General features: G+C 44.2%; 1 protein-coding gene across 1 annotated transcript in view; it reads left to right on the forward strand.

The window, feature by feature from the left end:
- ITGA2 (integrin subunit alpha 2) overlaps positions 1 to 18,719 on the forward strand; it is a 105,127-nt gene that overhangs the window by 1,026 nt on the left and 85,382 nt on the right. Inside the window, exon 2 of the mRNA XM_014527898.2 lies at positions 14,073 to 14,196. Coding sequence (XP_014383384.1) covers positions 14,073 to 14,196 — 124 coding nt within the window. The remainder of the gene's footprint in view (positions 1 to 14,072; positions 14,197 to 18,719) is intronic.

The raw sequence follows: 18,719 nt of genomic DNA on the forward strand, positions 1-18,719 counted from the left end.
CTATCCAGGCCTCGATGCAGGGCCAACCTTTCTGTCGAAATTCATCTCTCTGGACTTCTGCTAACACTTCATATAGGGGTGGCCAGTCTCGCCCCACAATCATTTGCCCATCCAATTCTGACATGAATCCTACACGCATCTTACCCTTGTGATTGGCAATCCTCATATTCACAAAACTGAATATACCACCAAACCCATAGTTGGTATGGTAAGTACCGCCATACCCATAGTTGTGTCTTGTCATCTAAATCTTTTATGAATTGTTCTAATAAAATTTTTTCCACCAAGGATGCCTGATCCACCTTTTCTGGAGGTACCCACTTATCTAACAGGTCCTTTAAAAGTCGCATGAGGTTCCTGGGTTTACAATTTTTCTTTTCCCTTCTGGGCTTAGAATAATTTCTGATGATGCTTGGGTGTGAGCTCCAGCCGGTGTAATATTGCAGCCTAAACCTTTTTGTAATTATAGGCATCTTCCTTCAGTAGGGCCAGGTATGTGGCTTATGCTTTGCCCACAACAAGGGATCCCAGCTGGCTTGTCCATGGCGATCTGTCCAGCCCCATTTGTGCTATATAGACCTGAGCTAAATTTTTGGATAATAAATCCAGGTTTGGTTGACATTTTGCATATTAAGATTCAGATAGCTATTCATTTTGAAACATTCCTTAAATAGCCAGATGACTTATTTAAGTGGACCCACTAAAAAGGACAAAAATTTGACTATATTTGATATTTAGATAGACCTGACATCTGAATAGTTGAAAGTTACGTGAGCAAAGTCCAGTGAAGATAAAATATTGCAAATTCACCTTTTAGTTAAACAAAATTATGCCTCCTTGTTCACTTCTTTTGTTAAAAAAGGCTAAACCAAGGATGTCAAAATCACCCTGTCCTGGGCTTGATCTGGACTGTAAGGCTCCTTGTAGGCTGGATCTGAATTACACAGCGGTCAGACGAGTGGCAGAGATGGAGCAAGTGGCAGCAGCACAAGTGGCAGTGGGGCAAGTAGTGCTGTGTCAGCACAGATATTGCTCATTTTCTTGCTGTCAAAAGTTATCCCCAATTGAAGTCCCATAACCCCAGATTCCGGGCAGGTCCCACCACCATCCATCCCAGGCCCACTGTGAGCTCTACGGGCTGGAGAAAACAGTTCTGCAGGCCATATGTTTGACTCCCCTCAGATTAAACAATAAACAGACAGCAAAACCTGCAATGTTGCTAACGATAAGGTTCTTTAGTAGGCTTGCTACTAGCATTTTCTCTTTTGAATCTTTGGCCAAGATCTCTTCTCTCTCTCATTTTGAGATGTGACAAATACCAGCTTACTATGTGCAATAAAACTAATGCCCTGAGAGCAGTTCTGAACCTGTCTAGCAGAAGCTGATTTCAGCAATTATTACAATGGACTTTGCACTTCTAAAGCAACAGAGACTGATCTGGTTTCTTGACAGCAAAATATTTTCCCAGGAAATATTTAAAAAATGTAAGCTGTCCGCTCAAAATTTTACACTGGCATTATTTACAAAGATAGAACTTTTCCACCATGTTGTGGCTAGAGGTCTCACCAGGAATACTTAGACTTGCCAGATTCCTGTGCATGTGCTTAAGAGCATTATAAGTCCCTATCAGCTCTGATGTTTGTGAATTTCATCAGAAACTGCCCTTATTCTAGATCAGGGGTGGGCAGTTATTTTGGGCGGAGGGCTGCTTACCCAGTTTTGGCAAGCTGTCGAGAGCTGCATGGGTAGCCCTACCCCTTGACAGGTGCCCTGCCCCCTGGTCACCATCTTGGGACCAGTGTCCCAATGTCTTGGGACGAATGTCCCAGGGCCAGCACACGTGTGGCCCAGAGCAGGGTGTAGGCTGGCAGGGGTCTGTGGAGCCAGGCTGGGCCGCACCAGCAGGAAGAGGGGGGAGCTGACCCGGCTCCATAGAGCCCCTGCCAGCCCGACACCTGTCCTGCTCTGGGCCCTGCTGGCACTGGCCCTGGGACACAAGCGCAGGCCCTGTGCTCTCGCACCCGCTCACTCCCAGTACCCCCCAGCCCCACGGTACAGCCCCGACCCCCAGCTGGTGCAGAGCATGGGGAAAAATGGCCCTTTGCCTGCCCCTTGGTCCGTGCTCTCTGCTGCAGCCACTCGCAGCCCACGTGGGGCTGTCCTGAGCAGGCACAGGCAGCCCCACTTGGGCTGCGAGCAGCTGCAGCATGGGGCGCTGGGCACGGGGCGGGAGAGGGGCCTCTTTTCCTGTGCTCAGCAGCAGTTTGTAACTCAGCCATGCTGTCAGCTTGGGTCCTGCGCAGCTCCGAGCTTGCCCGTTGGGGTGCGCCGCAGCGGCAGGAGCTGTGGCCCCCCCCCCGGCTTGCCACAAAGGGCAGTGTTTGCTACTGCTGCCCACCCAGAACTCATGGACTGGGCAACCCAGAGTCAGTGGTGGCAGCCTTACCGCAACCTACCACAGAGCAAGCTCCGGGCAGGCAGCAGAAGCAAACGCTGCCCAACGTGGCAAGCTGGGGTGCCACAGCTGCTCCCACCATGGCGCAGCCCCAATTGGGCGAGCCTGGAGCCGGCGTGGGGCCAGGCTACAGGCTGGTGCTGAGCACGGGGGGGGGGGAGGCGGCCCCATACCTTCCCCGTGGCCAACGCCCCACACTGCAGCTACTCTCAGCCCACGTGAGGCTGCCTTTGCCTGCTCAGGACAACCCTGCATGGGCTGCAAGCAGCTGCAGCAGAGAGCGCCAGCCACGGGGTGGGGGAAGGGCCGCCTTTCCCCATGCTCCGCACCAGCTCCTTCCCTGCCTTCGCCCCCCTCCCCCTGCCCTTATCTGTGGTTCCCACTCTGGGGCAGCCATGTGGTCCCAGGCCAGAAGCCCCTGGTGGGGTGGGGCTGTTTCAGGAGCCTGCCAAGGATTCCTCTGGGTCCTACTGCCCCTGGTTCCTGTAATTTTTGACAGGAACCAAGGACAGATAAAAAAAAATTTTTTGAAAATAAAAATTTAGGAACCCTGCAGGCCAGATAGAATGGCCTGCGGGTTGGATGCAGCCCGCGGGTTGTATTTTGCCCACCCCTGTTCTAGATACAGTAGCTTTCAGTAATTTTCTTCTATAGCAAATGAACAGAGAGATGTTGGATTGATAATGAGGAAAGAGGTAGGCAAGTAATTGCTGTATTGGTTTCATTACTGCCAGTAGTGTTTCGAGCATAAAATGTTTTGAGCATGTCCACTAGTGTGTCAAGTGTTTGTATTGTAATATGTACTCTTTCACTTGAGCATGCCAACACTTGCAGGATACAGGAGCAATGCTGTTTTCTTACAGTTTTGTAAAGATTTTAATTTATAAGATCTTGGGGTAGGAACCATATCTTTATAAATTTTCTGGACATTACTTAGCACATTGGTGCTAGTGGAAAGCAAACTTTTAAATAACAACAACTCACCTGAATATTATATTGAATATACTCGAGTCTCAGTTCTCATGACAAATCAACCACTTTCTGCCTATGCTCTCCAGGCATCAAGTCAAGTCAGTCCTGAGGCTGCTGTGATCATTGGGGCACCTTAGATGCTGTGCATCATTGGTGATTCTTTGGACAAAGTGGCCTGGTGGCTCCCATCTCCTCTCCAAGTATGGATGGACATTGTCTCACAGGGAGCTCACCCACCCTTTGACAGATCTTGTTTTTAGTCCTGCTGGGTGTCTACACTTCCTCCTCACTTCAGCTAGCCCAAGTCGAGGTGGTGGTTTAGTTGCCAACAGCAAGCTGTACTAGCTTACATGGTACCAGATGTCAGACCAAGCCTCTCTTGGTTTGCTAGTTGCAAGCCTCTCTAAGGATATCATCCTGCTAGTTTTTGATACATCCTGCCTATTCTTGTGAGGTACATGAAAGCTATGGGGAGAGACAAGGAAAGGAATCCTTTCCAAGCTGAAGTTGCAGTGGTAGTAAAGCAGCTTTCCATCGAGCGTATCCAGCACCCCACACCAGAGACTACAACATGGGGAAAGGCTGACTTAAGTGGCATGTTCCTAGATCCATCCATGCTTTATCGAATTTAGATAGTTCCCCCATTTTTCACCATGGGGTGTTGTGCAATCTTCCTGTGGCAGTAAAGAAGGAATTCCATCACAGCTTTGGTCAGAAAGTTCCAATCTCCTCTTGGTGCACTCCTCATATCCTGCCTTCATACACAGCAAGACCTGCACAGGGACCTCCATGGAAAACATTTTGTTTACATTGGTTCTAGTTCTTTTAAAATATATTTCTCTTTATTTATCACATCTTAAAGATAATTTTAAATAAGGATACATTTTTTTCAAGCTCTGATATTTAAATGCAATAAAATATGGTATAGTAATAAAAATCATATTGGATTCTCTGTAATGATCTATATTTTCCCCTTTTACTGTCTTTACAAAAGCCTTGCTGCTCTTAGGGGTGTAGGTTGTAGCCATGTTGGTCTAAGGACATAGGCAGACAAAGTTCCTTGGGTGAATCTGATATCTTTTATTAGACCAACCCAAATAGCTGGAAAATAGTTATTAAGCAAGCTTTCGGGTTCAAAAACTTTGTCAGGCTAAGGAAGTTTCAGCAGCTGGTGTGTGCTCTTCTTTACTTTTCATTCCATCCAGGAAGAGCACATACCAACTGCTGAAACTTCCTTAGCCTGACGAAGGGTTTTTGAACCCGAAAACTTGCTTAATAACTATTTTCCAACTATTTGGGTTGGTCTAATAAAAGATATCAGATTCACCCAAGGAACCTTGTCTTGCTGCTCTTACTACTTAGGAAGAGAGATCACCAGTTAAAACTAGAGTGAAAGTGTTGGATGAGAAGTCATTTTTTATCATAGGGAAGCACATGGAATTGCTTTTAATTTTAATTGTTATTTTTGGAGCTGCTAATCTAAATAAAGGCATATTGTAAGCCTACAGAGTTATATATTTTGTTAGCTCTGCAGTTTTCTTAATACCTCTGTGATGTCACTTAAGAAACACAATAGTCACATAAGACTGGAGAGGCATCAGAAGGGAGAGGAGAAAGTTTCCAAGTCAGTTGAGTTAAATGCAATTTGTGTAGGCTTTCCTCAAAAGTAATTTATTCCCACCAAAGTTAATGATGGAAAAATGCCAGGATAATTAAATTGAATGCAGTTGAATACTTTCCCTTTTTGTTACCAAAACATACAGGAAACTATCAGTCCTATAGAATTACTGTTAAAATCAGCGGAGTCAGTCCTTGTATGTACAATAAATTGTTAATTTTTGTTAACTTTAGATGAAGAGCTGCTCATTCATCTGTTCTGTGACCAAGCTAGGCAGCATGTTGGCCGAAATGTAAAATATCACTAAAAAAGCAAGTCATCTCTAGCAACTAGGAAAAATATGAGTTAAATAAATCTTCCAACCTGACACTAATGGCATAGACTAGTAAAATAGAAAGGATCTTTTAACACTTCACCAAACCTTCCCAACATTTGACCCACAGTTTGTATAAAATTGATTATAAACAGGACACTGCAAAAATACTCAATGTTGTTCTTTACTGTTGTAACCTAGCACAGAATCTAGTCTACAGAATCTCGATAGTTTCTAACATATAACTTTCTTTTGGAAATGAGCAAAGTTTTAAAATGAGTTGCATAAGCCACCACAAAGGTCTAGATTAGCAGGGTGTGTACACATGGGCATCTCGCTCCTACCCTTGTGGGTGGAAGGGCTGGGTGGGGTGCAACTTGTTTGGGGGGCGCCATGGGCCACATTCCAGCCCACGGACCATATTTTGCCTGCTCCTGCTACATTTGAATAGATTGATACTCAGGATGACACGTCCTAAACAGACACTGAAATTTTAATTTAAAAATTTGAATTTTACCCCTCCAGATGTCTTTTTTTTTTTCTTTTTTTTTTGTCTACGTATTTTTTTTTTTTTTTTTAAAGGGATGTCCCTTTTATAGCTGTTATGTTCAGTAGATTTTAGGTAGCTCCAGATTCCTGTGAACCTTGTTTAAAGTACTGCTGCAGACAGTGCAAAGAATGCTAGAATGAGTTTAAGGAAGCTGATACTTTTCCCAATTTTCACTTTGTAAATACAAGAAGAGGGTTGTGTCTTTAGAATGCTGATGGAGAGTATTTAGTAAGGATTCATCTGATCAACTACTGGAGTCCTGTTGAAGCAAAGCTAGAGTAGAAGTTGATTTTTCCCCCTCTAAATAAGGTGGTATTTACAAACAGAAACTCAGAAAGGGAAGATTTGATTGCCTGGCTATACTTTTCTTACAGTCACTTAAATGAGAGTAAAATTCTGTCAAAGGAGGCTTGTAAAATCCAGCTAGGTGGGCAGGCTTTAGTATCAGGAGAATCATGGGTTCTGGAAGTCAGGTGCCCAAAGGCAACAGCAGCTATGGAATATTTCCATGCTAGAATGTACAATACTTAAAACCTATGGCATTTCTAGAGGACACCTTAAAGCAGGTTAAATGCTCTTTTGCACCACTTTAATGGTGTTGCTGTTCACACAAGTTTGCAAATTCAGCAGCATACTGTGTGTTAATTCCAGCTGCTGTAGCAACTTTGGCACTGTAATGTGCCTTAAGTGACTTTGGGGCACAGCAAACTAAACCACCGGTGAGGAGTTTTAGTTTGCTATCTTACAGCTGCGGAGGTAATCACTGGGCTCCGTGCGGCTCAGAAGCTGCGCAGATAGCCCCAGCAGCAGCCCAGGAAGGAGGGGGGAAAAAAAAAGCAGTGAACCTGATCTCTTTTTTTTTCTTCTTCTTTCTTCCCTGAAGCCTGCCTGCCTGCCTGAGCTGCATGGTGCCCAGTGCTTCCCTCTGCAACTGCAGTGCCCCCCAGGACCCCCCCGAGTTAGGTTCCTGCCTATGGGTGCTGCCTGCGGGGGGCACCACTGCCATGGAGGGAAGCACCAGCTCCCCACTCCCTCTCCCCTGCAGCTTAGGGGACACTCCTGGCAGCTCACTCTCCCTTCCCTGCCCCTGGAGAGGCAGGTAAGGAAATGGGTGTACACGACACGGGGGTTTACTTTGCCCTAAATTGAAGCGGTGCTTTTAAAAAACCATGACTTTAATTTAAATCCTCATGTTGTCTACAAATGCCCCTAGACACTGCAAGGATTAGCATCCTATAAATGCATAAGAAAGGCTCTTATTCTGTCATGGGCTTAAAATAGGCCTGAAGCACAGTTGACATTTTTACTTTTTTTAGCTACCAATGCCTGAATTTATTTTTCAGAGTACTGTATTTAGATGGATACACACAGCAGGGAAAAATCTGTGTACTCCTATGATGTAACTACTATATGTGAACATGGATCTGTATGGCAAATACATTTGGTTCAGGAAAAAGTTTTGTATACTATTCAGCTTTGCAGAAAAGAGAAACAGCTTACCAAGCCTAAAGCAATTACAATTTTAATAAAGTGAATATAAAACCAAAAAAATATAATGCCTATTAGAAATCAGTGTGTGAAACACCAATTACCAGTGTGGCCCATTTGCCAGTGCTCGTGTTTTAGGCTACCAACATTGTACAGTTCATCAGGATTGAACCTATCCCAATGTTGGTATCATGACGTACTAGTGGGTATGAGGTACGGCAGTTGCATGGACAGAGTTACTATCTTCAAGGTCACTTCCTGCTAAGTCAGACTGCCTGTCTGGAAGGAAGGTAAAAATTAGACACAGCAGCTTTGAAAAGTGAGGGGTAACTTGTTTAGCCTAGGAGGCATGCCCTCAGCCAGTATCACAGAAATTTCCACAGTCCAATAGCAATGCACTGATATCTGAGGCAGTGTGTGTAACCCATTGCTGTACCAATGCTTGTCCTTAGGAAAGCTCTTCCAAGGATTCTGCATTTAGAATCACACTGAAGTGAAGCCAGTGTCACAGCAACAGCACACAACAATTTCAGACCAGAAAGTGAAGAATTCCAATTTAAAGTGGCCAAAGAACAGACAGAATATAGTGACCAAAGTTGGAATTTGGCTAGGAAATTAGGTATAACATAGGAACATTACCACACCAAATCAGACTAGTGCTCACCACCTTGTTCAGTATGCTGTTATGAGTAACATAGAGCAGATGCTTTAGGAGAGGGTGCTGAAGATCATAGATCAGCTGGAGTGAGCTAAGTCCTGCCTCCTGTTAACTGACAGCAGCATGCACTATAGAGCAGTTTAAACATACCTTTTGCTATCTGTTTTTTTTTTTTTTAATTAGATTGATTTAACAATACTTTCAATTAATTCTCCATATTTAATATTTCAGTGGCTACTATTTCTATATTTGAGCATCACATGGCAAAGGCAAGTTGGTTAATTTTAATAGTCACTCCCAGTGAGTCTATTTAGCATGGATCAGTGAGCATGGATCAGTTGCTTCCAGTCTAAGCTTGAGTAGATGCACAGCCTATTTACTGAGTGCATTGGGCTTCATATCCTTATTTCTTATGCAGGGGTTAGAGGAGTAGTGTCTTTCTCTCTTCCCATACTTAAACCGTAGTAGAACTTTGTATATTTTGGACTCAAATCTTTAATATTACATACTTTCAATTAATTCTCCATATTTAATATTTCAGTGGCTACTATTTCTATATTTGAGCATCACATGGCAAAGGCAAGTTGGTTAATTTTAATAGTCACTCCCAGTGAGTCTATTTAGCATGGATCAGTGAGCATGGATCAGTTGCTTCCAGTCTAAGCTTGAGTAGATGCACAGCCTATTTACTGAGTGCATTGGGCTTCATATCCTTATTTCTTATGCAGGGGTTAGAGGAGTAGTGTCTTTCTCTCTTCCCATACTTAAACCGTAGTAGAACTTTGTATATTTTGGACTCAAATCTTTAATATTATTGCTTGTTCTGAAAACTGGGGAAGCACAGCAAGTTAATAAAGGTGAATTTAAAATATATCACTGGTATATCCAATAACAGTCTACTACAGTGGGGAAGAATACAAATTGTTTATAAGTGACATTTTGCTGCACAGAAATGTCAGCAGTGTTGAGAATTTTTCTGTAACACAACCAAGTCTGACACTGTAGTAAGAGAATGACAGAAAGCCTACTAAAATCAAACACAATCTTTTCCCATCTATGCTGGAATTTGGATCATAAAATTAAATGAGCTCTATGTATTTCTAGAACTCTTTTCCAATATTTTGTCTATAATCAGATAGTTTGGATATTTCTTCATTTACAGTATTCAACCAGTAGAAGTATTCTTCCTCCATAGGGGAAGGCATGTAGTTGGCACGAGGGAAATTAGAATATGTACTGATGTTATAGGAAACTTTTAGTTTCTAAGGATATCAGTTCCTTTAGTCCATAACAAGAATCCTGAACGAAATGTTAGCTGATGGACTTATAAATTATTTATGGGTTTTGACTGATGATAATATTAAAATAAACAGGATCTATTTTAAAGAGGTGGTTGAGATAAAGTGTCAGGAGTATAAAACAGCATTATGATTGACACCAGCTTTACGGTAATCCAATTTTTCCACATAAAGTATCTTTTAAAATATATTTTTAAATGCTGGTGAGAGACCTGTGATCACTCTGGAAAGTATATAGAATATTATGGCTGTTCACGTCCTGTCTCCTCCACAATACCAGCCCTGTGCTTAATGACACAGGAAATGCTTTCATTTTTAACAATTCTTCTTAATGACATTACTCATAGCAAGCAGCAAGATAATCTGCTGGTTTTGGTTTAACTAATATATGACTTCCTGTTCTGAGTTCATGACCAAAAGAAAAGAAATGTGCAAACTGTGTTTTATTTCCTAATGTAGCATGCTATTTATTGGACTTTATTTAAATTTTATTTCAAGTTAATATTGTGCCTGCTGGCTTGACTTAAATATCACACACCAAGTATAGTGTATATTTTCATTAAGTGTATTCAGGTTCATTAAGCCCCTTCTAATTTCTATTTCAAAGCAAGTCTTAGTCTTGGGACTTTCAAAAGATCAGGTAAATTAACTACTCGCCTGCCAACAAAAACGAATGCCTGGAACTCTGATCTTCATTCTTATGCAAAGATTTTTAAAAGATGCCAAATACTAAGAGAAATCCTGAAAGGATTCCACTTCGAATAACTCTTAAGATATTATCCCTAAGAGAGAGGACCTTAAAATCGCTGATGTTAAAAAAAAAATAAAATAAAATAAAAAAATGAGGGTGTCAGTTCCAGCAATGGTGGGATTAATAGCAGCTCATCTCATCAACAGGGAAAAAGAATTAAGGAAGGGATTATGCATAAAACAATTTGTTGCTTGGGAGCAAGGGACAGGAACTCTTAATGTCCTGTGCAGTGAGAAGACAGCCTCCTGTCCCTCTTTGAACATTAAGGGTTCCTGCCCCTTGCCCCCAACTTCTTTAAGGAATCCCTTTCCTTAAGATTGCTTGCAAGTCAGGTTTACTGGGTCACCAGACACATTCCAGCTGCTAAACTGTAATATTCTTAACCTTACTTCCAGGTAAGGGCTTACATCGAGGTCTGCCCCTCCATGTCTCTGAACAGCTCTAAGCATCTCTTTTCCTTCTTGCTATGAAACTACAGACAAGGTACTTTGGGTAGATGTGATACATTTTATTAAGAATATTTTTTCCATCTATTTAGCTGGACTAATAAAAGATATCATATCTACCCAAAGAACGTTGCCTGCCCATGTCCTAGACCAACACAGGTGCAACCAACAACCCATGAAACCCAGAGGTTTCCTTGATTTTTCAACTAAGCTGTTTTCTGTTTTGCCCACCAGTGAGAGCATTGCACACATTTATTGTTGATTTTTGAACTTATTAAAATAGCTCTGTAGTGTCCAGGTATATGGGTACTATATATTTTTCTATTCATTGTAGAAAGGGGCAGCATTGTCTTTTGCACTGAGCGTAGGAGTAGAAACAAGGATCTGCAGTCTAATCCTGGCCTTACCACTGACTTAAGTTGGCTTGGATAGATAACTCAGTTTATGACTGTCTGGCTATAAATAGATGTCACCAAATTAAATGGATAGTAATTTGCCGACCCAATGGGATCAGGCCCCTGAAGCCCTAGAACCATCTGCCCAGGATGGCTAGAGAGCAGGGGCAGGCAATTATTTCGGGCGGAGGGCCACTTCCCTAGTTTTGGCAAGCTGTCGAGGGCCACATGGGTAGCCCCGCCCCTTGACAGGTGCCCCGCCCCCTGGTCACCATCTTGGGACCAGTGTCACAATGTCTTGTGACTAATGTCTCAAGGCCAGCACTGGTGCGGCCCAGAACAGAGCGCAGGCTGGCAGGGGTCTGTAGAGCCAGGCTGGGCTGCAGCAGCAGGGAGAGTGGGGGAGCTGGCTCGGCTCCATAGAGCCCCTGCCAGCTGGGACCCCTGTACTCCTGCTGCCCTGCTCTGGGCCCTGCTGGCACTGGCCCTGGCCCTGGGACACCAGTGCAGGCCCTGTGCCTCCCGGTTCGGCCCGTGTGCCCGCGCCCGCGCTCGCTCCCAGTGCCCCCCAGCCCTGTGGTACAGCCCCAACCAGCAGGGAACGAGCTGGTGCGGAGCATGGGGAAAAGCGGCCCCTTGCCCGCCCTGTGGCCCTTGTACCCTGCTGCAGCTGCTCGCAGCCCATGCGGGGCTGTCCTGGGCAAGCAGAGGCAGCCCTATGCAGGCTGCGAGCAGCTGCAGTGCGGGGTGCTGGGCACGGGGCAGGCAAGTGGCTGCTTTTCCCATGCTCAGCACCAGCTTATAACCCACTTGTGCTGCCAGCCTGGGTCCCGCGTGGCTCCAGGCTCACTTGTCAGGGCTGTGCCGTGGCGGCAGCAGCTGTGTTTCCCCATCCCCTCCCCCCGCTTGCTGCACTGGGCAGTGTTTGCTGCTGCTGCCTGGAGCCGGGCTACAACCTGGTGCTGAGTGGGGGAGGGGATAGTGGCCCCTCGCCCACCCCGTGGCCAGTGCCCCATGCTGCAGCTGCTTGCAGCTCACGTGGGGCTGCCTTTGCCTGTTTAGGACAGCCCTGTATGGGCTGTGAGCAACTACAGCAGGGAGAGCCAGCCATGGGGTGGGAGAAGGGCCGCTTTTCCCCTGCACCAGCTCCTTCCCTGCCCCTGCCTCCCCCGCCCCCCGCTCTTACCTGAGTTTCCCACTCTGGGGCAGCCATGTGGTCCCAGGCCAGAAGCCCCTGCTGGAGCTTCCAGCTGGTGGGGCAGGGCTGGGCAGGCCCTGCTGTTGCAGGAGCCCGCTGAGGATTCCTCTGGGTCCTTCTGCCCCTGGTTCCTGTCATTTTTTACAGGAACCAAGGACAGATACATTTTTATTTTTAAAAATATTTTAAGGTCCCTGCAGGCTGGATAGAATGGCCTCACGGGCTGGATCTGGCCCCTGGGCCATGTTTTGCCCACCCCTGCTGGAGAATATGGGCAGCTCAGGGCTGCCTGCATTCTTCCTCCATAAAGTGAACAGAAGTCTGTCACAAAAAAGTGGCATAAATTTGTACCACCTATGTTGTGGTAACTAATTTGGGGTATTTGTGGTGCAAGAAGGTGCATAGATGTCTGTTTGCTTGGCCTTTGTTTCACCACAAAAATGTTCACAAAAGCACAAAGCTAACTTCTGTTTTCAGCCTCTGATTTCATCTATAATAGGAATGGTGTGAGGCTTAAGCAGTTAATATTTAGGTAGCTTTGGAGGTGCAAAATGCTGGTTATGTGCCAAAAACCAGTTATCACATAGATTTCTGTTTTAAAATTCTCTTTGATTTCTGTCTAAATAGAAAACAGAACACTTACTGTGAAAATAAAATGGCTTGAAGCCAGTAGCATAACTAGGGGTGGACAAGTAAAGCACCAGCCCTGGATGCTGACCAAGGTGGGATTCCAGAATGGCAACCCCTTAGGGAGTTTGCACTGGAGCAGCAGCAGCAGGCATTGACTTTAACTAAGACTGATCCCTTGCCTTCTGATCTGTGGCAAGGTTTTGTCCAGGCTGCAAAACGTGCAGGTTACACAGTAATGCCAACTCTAATGAAAAAAATCACAAGACTTCTAATTTCTAAGTCAAATTAATCCTGATTCATGATCTCCTGATAGATCAGATCTCAGGATTTTTTCTTCTGTTACATGTAGAGAGCACCAAGCTGGTAAATCAGTGGAGGGGAAGGGGCGGGGAGGAGGGGGGGCAGATTGAGGTCCCCATAGTGAAGGAGGGAGTGGAGCAGGGGGTGGGGTGAATGAGGCCTTGGGTCCAGGGCAAGTCATGCAACAGAGCTGGGGACAACTGTCTGTGTGTGTCTGCCCCTCACTCCCAAGCCACAGCCCTCCCTGCTCTGCTGCTGCCCCTCGCTCCCGACCCACAGTATCCTGCATCCTGCTAGGGTGTACACACACACTTCAAAATAGCACCTCACGATTTACATTCCAAATCTCCTGATTTTTAAGCATTTGTCACATGCTTTTTGACATGGTGGGGATGGCAATACTAGTTATGCCTCTGCTTGAAGCCGTAGACATTTTATGATAAAGGATTAGATTAATTTGATGATATTCTAATATTTCAAATGCAACATTAAATAGTGAGCAGCCACCAGGATACACACAGTTTAAAATACTTATTTTCCATGGTGGATTTCCATTCTAGTGTGCATCAGCAGGTCACTGGGAAGGCCTATTTTGGAAGTCTACCATTTGTCCCAGAGTAATGGAGAATTGAAAGAAAGTATATTAAATTATTTTTCTTGAATGTCTTTAATTAAAGTATGTCTTCACTTAAAACACTTGCATTGATGATACTGAAACTTTTGTTAAGCAATTCACTAATGATTCAGGAGTCTCTGCCTATAGTATTAGGTATATCCAAGTTCTCATGTGGAAAGACATTTTTTATCGTGTGTGGATAGATGGGCACTGTTGAGTAAGGGTGGGAGAAATACTGCTTTTTATTGTTTGTGTCAAAGGCCACTTTTTAAAACTGATGTATCAAGATGACTTGGCACAGAGAGAACTTATTTTAGTGGGATCAAAATTCTTTCTTTAATTGCTATTCACAGTAATATTAATCATTCTGTTTAACTTTAACAGACATTCTTCAGAACTGCTGTGAAGCATACAATGTTGGGCTCCCAGGAGCAAAAATATTTTCTGGTCATTCAAATGAACAGTTTGGATATGCAGTTCAGCAGTTCTTAAATGAAAAAGGCAAATGGTAAGGATTTTAAATGCTTCATTCTTTGTCATGGGGAAAGATTAAGAGACTGTATGATTTAACTTTTCCAGTGTATAAGCAATGGTAAAGCTCATTTGAATACAAATTGTGTTTATTCATTTGTCTTTTTAAAGGTGTGCGGGCCGGGCGTGAGCCGGGCCCTTTTTCGTGCTGCACGCGGGCTGTGGCCAGCAGCCCGGGCACGCGGGGTCGGAGAGAGGCACGCGACAAGCTAGAATTAGGCACAGACTCGTAGCGGTAGATTTAAAGATTGTTTACTTACACCGGAGATGGTTGCGGTGCAGGCTGGAAAACTTGCTTGAGTTGTGGTTACAGACAAAGACAACACGAACGGTCACGTGGAGTTTGCTAGGCTCCACGGAAACAGAGCTCCGGATGCTCTGGGTGAGCGCACCACCAAAATCAGACTCGTAGATACGTCTTATAATTTTTATCGCTCGAAGACAGGAAGAGGTGGGCGATGGATCAGGTCGCCAAGCTCCTCTGAATCTCACACAGGGGTCTTTATTTCCCTGCCGTGTACCCAGAGTCCCCACGAGATGGATGTGGAGTCCTCTTCGGCTTGGGCGGAAACCGCTCAAGCCTCTTATACGGCTAACAGGCCAATCGTTAGCTGCCACGTGGGAATAATTTAGAACTAGCCAATAGCGGGGAACCAATTTGCATGCGGGTGGTGGGAACTCTTTTGCACCGTGCATTTCTCTTGCAACTTGAGCAATGTACCCTGCAAAAGAAGCTGCAACTAGGCGGGAAACTCGTCCCTGCACCAGAGCTTTCCTCTGCAGTAGAAAACTCCACCGTGCAATGAAGCTGTAATTTGGCGGGGATAATTCTGGTGCCGAAGCACACACAAAATCATACCTTTGGGTTATGACAAAAGGAAGCTTCTTCCTGGTAAATATTAATTTATTTTATTGTACTAAATTTAATGGAAGACATTCAAAGCATTTTTTTTTCTTGAAGAATATAATCTGATATCATTAGATACCCGTCTAATCTGATATCATTAGATACTTGTGTAATTAGCACAAACATTCTCTATATTTTATTCCTGTTGCTGCTCCTTTGAGTAAGGCGTGTCATTTTACTAAAGATTATCTCCAATGATGCCATGCCTGGGAGAGGCATAGCATTAAAAATGGAATACTTGGGATAGTGGGATACTTGAAATAATGTTTACAGAAAGTTTTTTCCAGAATACTGTACTATTACCAAAGAGATTATATCTCAGTATGTCAAAAAAACAAAAAAAACAAAAAAGTGAGGAAAATATAGACAATACAATCATTCATCTAGATCTAGGAAAGTAAGATCCTGCATTGAAAAGTCCGTAATATAATAATCATATAGAAACTTTGTTTAGTGACTGGTTGCATTAATTTATAGTCCGAAAAGCGTAGAAAGACTAGAATAAAAGAACAGATTTCCTGGATTCCTTATTACTTCATATTGCTTAAAGCATGGTTAATAACACAGTTGAGTGCCTCGGACAGCTTTCACTTCCACCTCCAGCAGTTACCGGAAGAAATACTTTTGCCAGATCCATGAAGTTCATACTCACACATATACTCTTCACAATGATCTTAGACCTCCTTATATTAACAACATATCCAACTGTTAAATATTTAATGAATCTTGGAAATTAATTATTCTGTTTTAACATTGCTGAGAATACAGTTGTGGATCTGGGAGATGATTCAGTTTTCCCACTGGAAAAGCAAAAGAAAATTTTGCAAGGTCACAATTTTCAAAAATTGTTTTTGATTGTTACAAAAAGTATATTTTTGTCCCAAACAGTCATTTGAATACAAAACTCCATTTCCATTCAGGGTTAGGATTCAAGGTTTAAATTCTAGTACTTATTCTAGTAAAATGCCCTACTAACCAAGATATAGAGCCAACTTACCTTCCATTCCCTTCCTCATGAAGATGATCCAGCCAAAAGGAAAGAATCATGCAAGGAAGAGAACAAGCCAAGGGAAGGTAGCTTATGTGGACCAGGGAGGAGGGTATTGCCCTAAAATAGAGAGAATCTGGGTCTGGCCACTGTTCACGGGCAGATGTAACATTGCAAGGGATATCAAGAAGAGTGTTGGAGTGATGATGCAGCCTGGCTTACTTCCCATCTTAAACCAAAGTGATCTGTACTGAGAACCGCTTGCATACTCTCATGGAGAAGGCAAAGAAAGGTGATGAATTTCAGTGGGCATCTGTACTTTTAGAAGGATCCTCCACAGTGCTTTTCAGTTGATCGAATCGAAGGCTTTCATGAGGTCAAAAAAGGCCAGGTAGAGAGGCCTCTCTACATGGCCACCTTTGTATACACAAGCTGAAAATGGTACAAATGTAGCAAAATATCTCCAACTTTAACAGTATTTCATCCAGGGTTAATGTTGGAGCAGTTTTGCTACGTGTGTATCAACAACACACAACTAGGGACCTACCAAAATCATAGTGAAAGTACACTGTGCAGTGGCTCTTTTAATCTTGCCCATTTTGCTGTATGCTCCCCCTGCCCCCGATTGACAGTGGGGTCCTGCCACTTGCTGCTGATTGGCCAGGAGGCAAAAACCATGATTTTAAATATGCCACCATTTTTGCCTCCTAGCTGATCAGCTGTGAACAGGGGGCTGCTGGGGCTGAGGTTGGTGGGGGGCGATCGCCTGGTGAACTGAACAACATTAAAGGAGCTACTGCACCTTGTACTTCCATCATGATTTCAGTGTGTCTTTACACAACTGTTGGAACATTACAGCTGCTGTGCACACCAAATCAGCCGCTCCCCTTTTGAAACAGTTCCAAGTGTATGTGTCCAAACCCAGAAGAAGCAAGGGCTCATACTCCTGCGATGACAGTATTCACTCTCTGAGGTACAGTGTCACTCTCTTTTTGCATGTTCTCCTTCTGTAACTAAGATACTTGCCTTCTTGGCTGCTCAGTGACCCAGCCTTAACATCAACGTATTCACTCCTACAAAACTGATGGATAGGTTTTTCTAGTGCAGTGTGGCGCATCAGTGGCAGTCAAGTCAAGTCCCTAACCATGTAGTTTCTGGGCAGAAGTTAGGCTGGATAGATGCACAGCCATGTATTAAATCATGGTCATGATTTTGGATTTTTCCTATTTTGCGGGGGATTATGTTATGTTTTGTGCATCTAAAGGATAATTGGATTTAGGGACCTCCCTAAGGCAGGCAGGACTGAATAATTTCCAAACTGATACTGTGGGAGACAAAGTCTTAGAGCGTGAAACAGTAGCTGTGTAGTTGCAATTCAGTCCATTATATAACATGAAATATAATGACTTAGATGCCTAAAAATTGCATGCATCCCTTGAGTCTTGGTAATGGAATTTGGACTGCCATCGAATTTAAAATAAAAACCACACCTTACCATGGGGTTATGCTCCAGAAACGTTTATTTAACAAAAGAAAAGTTTGTTGTTTGTAAGTTGTGAGGAAAAAAATCAAAGAATTAAATGAGTGCAAACCAACTTATTGGATAATGTGTTTTCTTAACACCTCTTGACCACAAACATAAGGCATTAAGTATTGGATGTTCAACAACATATTAATAATTCAGTATTTAGGTATTGATGTACTGATCTACATCAAGCTGATATTAAAACATATATATCGGATATTTTGTGGTTTCCTGTTTATAGCAGTAAATTGGAAACCATTTATTTATCTGCCTAAGAAAAGACTAAGGGAAAACCATCTTCAAATATGTAAAAGATGCAAAGAGGAAGGTCATAAACTGTCATTCATATCTGTAGCAGGACACTAATGTGCCTGCTACTACGAGAGCCAGGAAGGCTCATCAGATGTGAGTTGCCAGGGCAACAGGAGGCAGCAAACGACCCACACCTGCCAGCGATCAGCTAGCTATAAGGGGCAAGGCCTGGCTCTTAAGAAGGAGAGAGAGAGTTGAGAAGAGAGGCGGTTCCCTGCCAGCAGCCAGAGGGGCAGGAGCTCCTGGAGTTAGGATGCGAGGAGAAGCCTAACAGCAAGTACAGCTTGACCAGAGTGGAGCAAGGTTGTTATAGCCAGAGGGCGTATGTTTGAGTTATAGCCAGGAGGCTCGAGTTTGTGTTGTTATGTATTACACTGAGTTTGTGTTGATGTTACATCGGTGGTTTGGGTGAGGCTATAAGGGGATGGAGGAGGCCTCATAGGGGACTCATGGTAGAGTGAGGACCCCAGCCCCAGTGAGGGCATGGAGTTCGGTGGTACAGACCCCAGCTCCAAAGAAGAGCCTGGCGAGGGGGCAGCACTGCAGGGAAGAGCCTGGTGAGAAGGGCAGCCTTGCAGAGGGAAGAGCCTGGTGAGAAGGGCAGCCTTGCAGAGGGAAGAGCCTGGTGAGAAGGGCAGCCTTGCAGAGGGAAGAGCCTGGTGAGAAGGGCAGCCTTGCAGAGGGAAGAGCCTGGTGAGAAGGGCAGCCTTGCAGAGGGAAGAGCCTGGTGAGAAGGGCAGCCTTGCAGAGGGAAGAGCCTGGTGAGAA

This window comes from Alligator sinensis, unplaced genomic scaffold (genome assembly GCF_000455745.1).
Source record: "Alligator sinensis unplaced genomic scaffold, ASM45574v1 scaffold573_1, whole genome shotgun sequence".
Classification (NCBI taxonomy): domain Eukaryota; kingdom Metazoa; phylum Chordata; order Crocodylia; family Alligatoridae; genus Alligator; species Alligator sinensis.